At 30.3% G+C, this 12,253-nt stretch overlaps 1 protein-coding gene across 1 annotated transcript in view; it reads right to left on the bottom strand.

Annotated features, from left to right (window-relative positions):
* Window positions 1-12,253, bottom strand: part of LOC124369141 (protein diaphanous) — a 95,977-nt gene that overhangs the window by 13,626 nt on the left and 70,098 nt on the right. Inside the window, exons 17-19 of the mRNA XM_046826918.1 lie at window positions 7,023-7,277; window positions 5,229-5,393; window positions 2,866-3,112 (exon numbers count right to left, since the gene is read on the bottom strand). Of these exons, the coding sequence (XP_046682874.1) occupies window positions 2,866-3,112; window positions 5,229-5,393; window positions 7,023-7,277 (667 nt within the window). The remainder of the gene's footprint in view (window positions 1-2,865; window positions 3,113-5,228; window positions 5,394-7,022; window positions 7,278-12,253) is intronic.

Here is a 12,253-nt window from a genome sequence, read left to right on the forward strand (position 1 = left end):
GTATATTATGTGAGGTTGAGTGGTAGAGAGGGCTAAATAGCCCTAACTCCGCCTCTTAAATAAAGGCATATTTCATTTCATTTCATTTCATTTCTCTTTCTGTCACTGCTGTGCAACAGGACACAAACGCTCCAACAAGTCGGTTTGAAACGTCGCATAAGTCGGTCTCCATTCACAGTTTCACGAACCACGCGTAAATACAATGTTTCGAGATTAATCAGTTCTTGATTCAAGAAGCTGTCAAATTATATCTTGATTTTATACGTTCTTGGAGACGAAAAAATTGTTTTTAAAATTTTTCCAGTTCTCAGGAAAATTCCCGGCCAGTTGGGTGGCCACACTGCTATTTTACTAAACATATCACAGATTGAGCACTTGGTTGAGTTATTGGTTTAAATATAATTTTCTAAATAATCATGATATACAACAATTATATACAACATATTGTATATTAACTACACAATGTAATTTTTAATATAGACCCTTATAAAACTGCCTGCCAATAACGAGTTAAAGAACCATAAGGTAAACAGTTGGTAATGCCTATGGCCGAGCACTCAAACTTTGGATCTGAGTTAGAGACAGACCAGGTTAAAATCCTTGTGACCATAGTACTTAATAGTAGTACCATCATCCTTGTAATGTATTAACTCTCCCCTTTATTTAGTTTGATAAGATCCTTGCACAGGCCAGTTGCTGACTAGGATGGGCAGAATAAGGCTTAAAAGGAATCACGCTCTCCTTAAAAAAATATATAAAAAAACTTTTTTTGTACATAAAAATAACTTCCAAAAATATATAACAAAACCTTCTTTAATATATATGTAAAACACCATTAAAATATACATATATATGTAAATCCATAAAAAATATATTTGTAAAACTATTAAAAAATATATAAAAAAACATTAATAGATATATATAAAAAAAACCTTCAAATACCTCTGAAAAATATAACACAGATGTGGAGCAACTGAATATACACTGTAGTAGAGAATCATGATTTCATTCCAGGTGATTGAACTGGCGAGTCATCAGGTTCTGAATTGGGTTCTGAATTGACAAGAATTGAGATTGTTATTTATATTCATAATTTGTTATATCTAATTAACTAGGAAAACAAGTAACAACATTAGAAAACCGTCCAGATAATGAAATATCACATACACTCACTGCTTCCACAGCCAATGTTGTATTATATAAAAATTTGTTCTTAAAAGATGATATATTTTACACTGAAGACAAATATTTTTTTTAACAAAATATAAAATTTAAGACAAATTTAAAGCAGCTGTAGATATTAATTAGTTGAGTGAAGAAAAAATATCCTGGAGCAGGAAATCCAATTAACAGAAAACTCAAAACATAATTTTCTGAATGAAATGTTTATAAATCTGCTAATCATGAGAATATATACTTTTCTTTGAAAGTGTGGATCATTAATTTAGTAACAAGAGAAAATAAGCTTAAGGTTAGAATCCTAGAAGACAGACACATAGATGAAAAATGAATATGAGCTTTTAGTTAAGATCTCTAACCTAGAAATTACAGTAGTCCCTCACTAATCTGACCCAATTCTGACAAGATATGTGTCGGATTGGTCAAAAAAAGCTGGATTACTAGAGTTTAATTGGAAAAAAACACATTTGAATCACATAATAGAATGTCTTGTTACTCAAAAATCAATTCTTACCATAAAGATGTACAAGATGTAAAGATGTGAATTCCATAACGTTTTTTAAATTTTTTAACCAATCTTTGCTACCCTAAAAATTGTTTTTTTTTTGTTATTTCTTTATAAAAATATTTAGCATTTTCTTGTTTAATCTCTCCTGCCAATAGTGTATGTCTGTTTCTTTCCAGTACAAACCAGGCACTAAGACATTCTTCTACATGTGGATTCTCACCAGTTTTCCATTTAGTCCAAAGATCGTCATTTTCTTTGATAAAGGCTTTAAATTTTTCTTAGTTTTTCTTGATATTATAAGTGGTTTCTAGCACTTTATTAGTGTTTGTCTATTGTCTATTTTTAATTAAAGTTAAGAGTTTTAAGTTTTTGTATTTTTAAAGTGAACTAATAAAAAGTAATAACAATGCTGATTCCAATATCAGATAATATTTCAAAACAGATAATATTTTCAAACCACAATTAGAAGTCACAGTACAGTACAATAATAACATCTTTAATAACAACAAAATATACAAGTTACATTAACTAATAACAGAATAATAACACCACAATTAGCTTTTGGGTTGCTTCTGTTGGTTGTGTTAAAACCAATTAACAAAGAAAAACTTTAACCTCAAAACAATTACTTTGAATAATTAGATAAAAAATAACAATCAATGAAAAATTTGCCATATCGAAAATATCGAGTATTGTACAACAACTGCAAAATAACAATTCAAACAGCAACAAACAATTACCAAATGTCATCTATAAATAACAGAATTACACTATATACAGTCAACAGTGTTAAAAATTATACTAAATCAATAACCATCCTCAAAAGGAATAACAATCAATAATAAAGGTTCAATATACTCAGTATAAAAAATAAATAACTGAACGTAAGAATTATAAATCTATAGGCTTCAATGTGGCTTGAAAATGATTCATTCTGGATATATGAATTTGTCATTGGATTTAGGTAAGATAAAGAATATTATACTATAACAGAAAGTGAAATCAGGAGCCTGAGCTGAATTCTTAAAATTATTCAAACATTTGAGTTTTAAGTCAATCCTGCACTGTCTGTTTAAAGCCAGTTCAGTCAGATTAATTGAACCCAGATAATTGGGAAACGTGTACAAATCAATTGGCCAAAATAGAAAAAATCTGTATTAGCAGAATGAGAAACTTACCACCATCAACTCGAGGTCGCTGCTGCCTTTTCCGGCGCTGGTCTCTACTGAAAGCTGACCCTGTCTGTAATGCTTCCAAGAGGCTATCCATAACTCCTTCTTGGTTACCATCCTTTGTCATGTCAACCAAGGCTCTTTTCCTCTCAGCTCGCAATGCTCTATCCATCTCATCCTTCTCTCTTGCTTCTCGTGCACGGCGAGACTTCTCTTCAGCTTCTCTTGCTAGAACATTCTGCTTGTGTGCTTGCTGCAATAATTTAATCAGTATTTGTTGAGGCACACAGATAATTAACTACAGAAAATGGTTGTTATAGTTTATTTCCCTTGTCTGTAATAAAAAAAAATTGAACTAGTTCATTGCTGTACTTTTTTATCAGCATATTCAATATTAGATTTACTTTAACAATATTAGTTAAACTGGATATTGTTCTAAAACTCCAAAAAAAGATTATTAGAATAATGAAAAACTTGAAATAAATTATAGAGTTAAATACCTTGTTAAAGAGCATGGGATTTGTACAGTGTATATATGAATAAATATATATATAGTATAAAATATATATATATAAAAAAATAACATCCCTTTCATGTTAAGTGTGAGCCATAGGTATGATACAAGATGTGGTATTACAATAGATAAACATAGACTACAGTTTTATGAGAAAAACATTAATTACATAGGAAATGAATTTTTTATTAAAATTACATTTACAATGTCACCAGAGAAATGAGTAGTTTCTTTGTTTTTATAGTAATTTGTTGATTTTTATGATTCTAGGTTAAGCTGAGCTTTCTATAAACTACAACATAAAAATTCGTGTTTTTATATTTGTTGTTTTGTGTGTAAATTGAATTACTGCTGTTAATGACTTATTTGTTGATTACTGAAAAATATTATTGTTATTGCTTTAGTTTTATAGTTTAAATTGTTACTTTTTTATTATTTATAACATTGTTAACTTGTTTTGTATTTTTATTAATTAATCTGTGTTATGGCTAAAGCTGCAAAATTGGGACAATTGTGATTACATTGACTATAGATAGGCTTGGATAGTTTATTACAGTAACCTCTTCTAGTTTATAAGCATTTTATTATTTAAGTCATCTTTATGACGCTATTTGATGTATACAAAACGTGTATTCAATGAACAAAGAGATTTGATGAATTAAACCCTTTTAAAACGATAATTTTCCACCTAAAAAAAAACTATTTATTTTTTACTAAAATTGTAATGGCTTATGAAAAAGTTGTACCTTCTACACTCACAAAAATATTCAATTGAATTTTCCAAACCAGTTATTTGTTTAAACTAGGAAACAAATTAAAATGTTAATACTTTGGTGTTCTACAGAAAATACTTTTTTACTGACCTAAAAACAATATTTTTTTGCAAAAATGTATTTTTTGTTTCAGACAAATTTGGAAGATATTAAAAAAATTACAATCGTAATGCTTACACACTTTTAATTTACGAGGTACTTTATTCGAAAGTTGCAAGTTATTTGAGCATTTTCCACAAAACTTTACTTAAATATGAATGAAAATAATAAAACTCTGAATTGTTTATGAAAATGTTAACAAGAGTAACTGACTTTTCTTTGTTCGAATGTCTCTTCATTTTAAAACATGATAATTCAATATAAATACGCTAAATAATATTGTTAACAAATTTAATATAACTGCATACAGCTGGTTAATAGGTTTCATTTTCAACAATATGTGAGGGCCGCCGGCTGTCAGTCAGGATAACCAAGCATTTCCAACTACTTGATTTTATTTTCCTCGCATTTCTAACCTCAAACGAAGTTTAATGGTGTCCAATCACCATGAAACAGCAAAAAGACAGCACATGTTTTATTTACTTGTTCCATAAAACGTTAGATGTGTTAGATGTTTTGAGTGATTCTTTTGTGTATGTGAGCCTTGTTTGAATATTTTAAATCAACCAAGATTCCAAAAAGGGTGATAGAAAAGTAACATCAGTCTTCTTATATGTCTTTGTGGCTGAAGATAATTTAATTTAAATCAAAACCGGTCTCACAACTATAAAATAAAAACTGTTTAGGTGAGTAATCTTTTATCTAATAACAAATGTAAAAACACATAATTGTCAAATACAGTACTAAAATAAATATAGAATATCAAGACTATTAAATGTTAAACTGATAATTAATTCTAAAAACATATTTAGGTAACAAAACATTAAGCATTAACTGGACGACATGTGATGCCAGCCTGACAGCCATTATGACATGACATATAATGCTAATTTTTTTTTTTTTTTTTTTTTTTTTTTTTTTTTTGAATGAAAAAACAATTGAATCTCAGAATCTAGGAGATCTACTAATAACAAATATCTTACGTAAAAGTCATCCTTGAACATCTTAAGATCAGTAAAGAACTCATTTAATGTATACTTCTGTTTATCAAACACATAGTATTCAGCAAGGTCACTGTAGAGGGCTTCCATATTCTGAAACATATTCTGCAGCAAAGCACATTGTTGTCTTGCATCTATCACAAAGTTCTGGTTATAGTGTCAAGGAATATAAGCAAATATTGGCAGCTCTTTTATGTTCTAAGGAATAAGCCGCACAGTAATATGTAATAAACACATAAAATGATAACCAAGTACATATGAAAACACAATACATATGCTCTGTAGAAGTCAGTGATAATGAAACATGATCAAACTACATTAAACGATTATTCTATTATTCCAAAGCACATCTACTACGAAAAAATCTGTGCTCTGTGTCATGTGTTCTTCAGAATTGCTTGTAGAATACAAAAATAATTTACCACCATCCCATGATTATCTTCTTACCCAACATCAAATGAACCTTCATCAAATAAAAAATTTAGGATTTCAATTCCTGATACTGACTTAATTGAGCTTTGTGTACAATGTAACCAACACAGGAGCATACAACACATTGTGACCAGGCCTTAACACATTAAATCTCATGCACTGTTAAATATAATACAATATAAATTAGTGTGTAGTTATGTTTTACGTATGTACTTTATCAAAAATTATAATTTGCAACATGCATAAATAGTGCCGAGCCAATATGTCATTTGTGAGACACTATGTTATGTTTGTTTTTTTATTCTCTTTAAACCCTTTAGATCCAACATCTGCATAATCTTACATTTTAGGAACATGATTAAAAAACCAATGTCTGAATGACTAAACGTTTAAAAAACATATATATATATATATATATATAATGTTATCATTCAGATCCCCAGACATTTCAAAAAATACATTCTAAACTTATACATTTTTAAAACTCCACACGTACTTAGTATTGATTTGCATGAAAAATAAAAATCCTTTCAATTAAACATGGTATGAAATGTAGAAAGACAATTAATGATCATTATTAGTAGTAATAAAAGTTTAGGGTTCTTAGGTTCTTTGTTTGGGATTTTTTAAATGTTTCTTTTAGTACAGTTTTTGAAAACACAATAAGATAATATAAGATTTATTTTTCCATCTTTTAAGCTGTTTTGGGTATATACAGTATAATTTTTATGAAAACAATTTTGAGTAAAACAAATAGATGGATATTAGCAAACAAATTACAAAGGTATTATTTTTTAATAATTTTATAAACATTTCTGAAAATGGCATTTGGATTTGGATATGTCTTAAAACCCTAGGAACTTTTAAGAAATATTTCAAAAAGTGTTTTGGTACTAAAAGGGTTCATAGCTTGTGGTACCTTCAATGTTCATAAGACAGTAATTTAAAATGTAATAAACAAGTGATGAGAATTGAGGCTCGTTGTGATGTGATAGTGGTGGCTGGGTAATTGTTCACTAGCTGCTACAGAGTCCATCATATCAACAGTGTGTGCTCAGTTTGTAAAATAATTTTTTCATGACTGGGAATAGATATTTCCCTGTCAAGTTCACAGTTACATTTCCCTGTGTTGTAAAATTTTTAACCAGAGTAGCATACACAATTTGTATTAAATTCTTAAACATTTTTACAGAATTATAAACTTAGTTTTCATTGAATTTTAATTAGATTAAATGTTTTAAGTAAGTGACTAAACAAAAATTGTAACTGAACAGTAAACAGCTTTCAAGAAAAATAAGTTGATTCTCTAATCTAGTTATTTTTAAAGTTGTTTCTTAAGGATACACCCATTACTTTACTGAAGAGATCGTTTTCACTTTGTGGTGTTTTGTTGTTATTAAGATCAGTCTCAAGATTGCGTACGTTAGTTTCCATCTGTCTCAAAGCCTTTTGGATGATGTCAGTGGAGACTCGTGCTGCTCGGTCGATGTGGGGCAAATCGTCCGCAAAATTCAGTAAGTCTGGGAATTTGCGCTCTACTGTGTCTGCTATATAGTGTAACAAAGTTGTCTTGTTCTCAATATCTTTTGTGCTGGAAAGCTGAAACATCACAATAAATACATTAATAAGCTGTTTGGATTAAATTACTGTTATTGGAGAGTGTCTATTGTACTCAAATTAAGTATCATCCATAAACTAATTTGCACTAATTGCACAATATGTTAACATATGGAAGAGAATGTGACTTGTATATTTGTGTGAGAGTCCTGAAGTGACTGTACACAAACCACTGTTGACGTTGCCAGTCTTGATATTTTATAAAAATGTATTTTACAATATTATATCCTTGATAGTCTTGCAAATCCAGTTATGACATAGATCTAGCATATTTCTTAAAGACTTGTTAGCAATTTCACAAAATTGTACTAAACTTATTTGAAATTTCATAATAAATAATCAAATAATGACCAGAGAAAAATAAATATCTTCAATTGCAAAAATACTTTCTGCTTTTAAATATGGAAAGCAAATTGATTAACTGTAACAATTACAAATAGACAAACATTAGATAAACATTAAAACAGTTATTATGGTTGTAATTTTATTTTTTGCTATAGACTTTTATGTCCTCAAAGCGCCATAAGAAGCTGACTCAACTGTGCTAGGATCCTGAAAGGTTTGGTAATATTAACAAATGTAGAACTAATATACAAAGGGATTTTGATAATTACTTGTATAGACAAATATATATATATATATATATATATATATATACAGGGTGTATATTATGTATGGAAACACCCAAATATATCCTTTAATAATTTAAATATAAATTTGAAACCTCTTACAATCGTGATAGAGATTGGGCATCTACTTTTTGGAACAATGTTTTGTTATGTCACACCAACGGGGGACGTCCTGCCGAGGGTATCGTGAATATTCTTAATGGAAGCCTATAACCTTGTGATACATAATTTTAAAGGTAATAGCTTACTGAATTGAATGCCACAAACCGCATCTCAAAGGAATTATTCTATCAGAAAATAGAGCATTTTTAGTATTGAAAATTTACTGATGTTCAACACATGTAATTTTAACATGGTTCTTGCCACAAAATGTGTTACACTAATTTTTTAGCATTTTTTAAATGTTCAATTAAAATAAAATAAACAATTTATTTTTAAGCTGGTTTCATTAGTACAAATTTACCAGTTTTTATTACAATGAATAAAACTTATGAGTCACTTTTCTCTGATTACTTATGAATCTGTACTTGGTGTTTTCCAGTCAGCAGAAGGTTTAAAGAGACAAAGGTCACTAGCCTATGAGAAACATTATTGTGTTATTAATCATCTGGTCTACAGGTTTCAGTTTGTTGAGCATGGAGCTTTCACTAGACAGGTCTAAGCTTGGGAATTACAAATGGACAAAGGTCATATCATTCCTGTCGAGTTAATCAGTGTCTCTGAAGCATTGCTGTCAACAAGTTATCTAATTACAGTAGTTCAGTTTTTATTTGGCATTTTAATGGAATTGTCTGAAAGAGAACGAATTACTCTGTTCATGATGCGAGGATATGGCGATCGTCAAAGATCCTTATCGGGAAGTTTGTAATTTGTTTAATGACACTTTCCCAGAAAGGAATCCCATAAGTGTTTTCAACAATATCAAAAACTATTGAGCGTTTTGAAATGACAGGGAGTGTACGTAATCGGCCAAAGTCGGGTAGGATACAATCTGCAACAGATGAAGAACATGCACTAGATGTTTTGCAAACATTTATTGAAAGACCCACATACATCGCTCAGAAAAGCTGCACAGGCAACATGATATGCACCCTATGTCTGTGAGTAAAGATTTTTGAAAATTAATAAATACAAAACCATTTAAAGTTCATTTAGTCTCCAACAGTTAAGTGAGGATGATTACGACAGAAGAGTTGAGTTTTGTGAACTTGTGATGCGCAAATGTGATGACAATAGAGATTTTCTGACCAACATACTATTTTCTGATGAGGCAACTTTTTTCCTAAATGGCAATGTTAACAGGCACAATTGCCGTTACTGGGCTAGTGAAAACCCACATTGGATTACTGAGTCCCATTCACAGCAACCACAAAAACTGAACGTTATGGTGTGGAATTTTAGGTAACAAAATTGTTGGACCCTTTTTCATCAATGGAAATTTAAATGCCGAACTTTACTACAATATGCTCCAAAATGAAATAATCCCAGCTATTCAAATTGCATCAGGAGAATACTTTGATAATGTATGGTTTCAGCAGGATGGTGCTCCACCCCATTATGGGAGACAGGTAAGAGAGTATTTGGATTTAAGGTTTCCTCATAAATGGATTGGCCGAAGAGGAGAAATCGAATGGCTTCCAAGATTCTCCGGATTTGTCACCAATCGATTATTTCCTATGGGTCATTTAAAATCCAATGTTTATAGAAGAAAGCCTCATAATTTGGAAGACCTAAGAAACAGGATTATAGAGGAGATTGCTTTGATAACTGAAGAAATGTTAGGCAACTCTGTTCGAATCATTTTACACAAGATTGGCTCATTGTCAAACCGTAGAAGGAACACAGTTCGAACAATTGCTTTGACACCAAATGCAGGTAAAACGTTTGTTGTAAGACTTTTCTAACAGCATACATTATTTTTTATTTGTAATAAGAAATCAATAACATAAGTATTTCCATAATTGTACTGTAATAAAAACTGGCAAATTTGTGGTAATAGAACCAGCTTAAAATGAAATTTTTTTGTTTTATTTAATTGAACATTTAAAAAAATGCTAAAAAATTAGTGTAACACATTTTGTGGCAAGAACCATGTTTAAAATTACATTGTTGAACATCAGTAAATTTTCAATACTAAAAATGCTCTATTTTCTGATAGAATAATTCCCTTGAGATGCGGTTTTGTGGCATTCAATTCAGTAAGCTATTACCTTTAAAAATTATGTATCACAAGGTATAGGCTTCCATTAAGAAATATTCACGATACCCTCGGCAGGACGTCCCCCGTTGGTGTGACATAACAACTCAGTAATCCAATGTGGGTTTTCACTAGCCCAGTAACGGCAATTGTGCCTGTTAACATTGCCATTTAGGAAAAAAGTTTCCTCATCAGAAAATAGTATGTTGGTCAGAAAATCTCTATTGTCATCACATTTGCGCATCACAAGTTCACAAAACTCAACTCTTCTGTCGTAATCATCCTCACTTAACTGTTGGACTAAATGAACTTTAAATGGTTTGTATTTATTAATTTTCAAAATCTTACTCACAGACATAGGGTGCATATCATGTTGCTGTGCAGCTTTTCTGAGCGATGTATGTGGGTCTTCAATAAATGTTTGCAAAACATCTAGTGCATGTTCTTCATCTGTTGCAGATTGTATCCTACCCGACTTTGGGCCGATTACGTACACTCCCTGTCATTTCAAAAACGCTCAATAGTTTTTGATATTGTTGAAAACACTTATGGGATTCCTTTCTGGGAAAGTGTCATTAAACAAATTACAAACTTCCCGATAAGATCTTTGACGATCGCCATATCCTCGCATCATGAACAGAGTAATTCGTTCTCTTTCAGACAATTCCATTAAAATGCCAAATAAAAACTGAACTACTGTAATTAGATAACTTGTTGACAGCAATGCTTCAGAGACACTGATTAACTCGACAGGAATGATATGACCTTTGTCCATTTGTAATTCCCAAGCTTAGACCTGTCTAGTGAAAGCTCCATGCTCAACAAACTGAAACCTGTAGACCAGATGATTAATAACACAATAATGTTTCTCATAGGCTAGTGACCTTTGTCTCTTTAAACCTTCCTGCTGACTGGAAAACACCAAGTACAGATTCATAAGTAATCAGAGAAAGTGACTCATAAGTTTTATTCATTGTAATAAAAACTGGTAAATTTGTACTAATGAAACCAGCTTAAAAATAAATTGTTTATTTTATTTTAATTGAACATTTAAAAAAATGCTAAAAAATTAGTGTAACACATTTTGTGGCAAGAACCATGTTAAAATTACATTGTTGAACATCAGTAAATTTTCAATACTAAAAATGCTCTATTTTCTGATAGATAATTCCTTTGAGATGCGGTTTTTGTGGCATTCAATTTCCAGTAAGCTATTACCTTTAAAATTATGTATCACAAGGTATAGGCTTCCATTAAGAATATTCACGATACCCTCGGCAGGACGTCCCCCGTTGGTGTGACATAACAAAACATTGTTCCAAAAAATAGATGCCCAATCTCTATCACGATTGTAAGAGGTTTTTCAAATTTATATTTAAATTATTAAAGGATATATTTGGGTGTTTCCAGACATAATATACACCCCTGTATATATATATATATATAAGAAGATTTCCATCATGTACCAAGATATATTTCCAGTTACAGACATCTTAAGAGAAACTGATACCAATTTTCAGCCAATTGGATCAATGTTTTAAAACCTGTACTCATCATAGCACACTAAAGTATAGCATCCACACCTTCTAATTCATTTTCAAAACTAAAATGTTAGCTTCCACAGTCAAAAGTTATGTTTTAGCAGTGCCAAATTTTTTACAGTAAATTCTCATAAATTTTAGTGTTTTCCCTTTATTTGACACTACTACTATAATCTGAAAGTTTGTTTATATTAATTGTGTTTATAAAGTGTTGTGTAGATTTTTACTGGAAAGGCATGCACAATTGTGTATAATCTTTTAGCCTTATAAGTAATTTTATACTTATTGCATTTAGTATTCCAATGTTCAGTAATAATGAGTGATAATCTGCATGAAAATACAGAGCAAGGAAGTTATGTAAGGTATGCCACAAGAGACAATGCCAAGAAAGAGAATGTAAGTTGGCAAGAAATATTATAAGTAGCCACATATAATATAATATAATGGTAAATTTTCCAAAAAAGCCATTTATTGCAAAACATACTTCAAAGACGTTCATCTTTGTTGGTATTTTATATGCAATTCAATTAATTTGTATTACTATATTTTATACTAACAATAAAAGCAACACATTTTTACTGCAATATAAAA

Source organism: Homalodisca vitripennis, chromosome X (genome assembly GCF_021130785.1).
Source record: "Homalodisca vitripennis isolate AUS2020 chromosome X, UT_GWSS_2.1, whole genome shotgun sequence".
NCBI lineage: Eukaryota > Metazoa > Arthropoda > Insecta > Hemiptera > Cicadellidae > Homalodisca > Homalodisca vitripennis.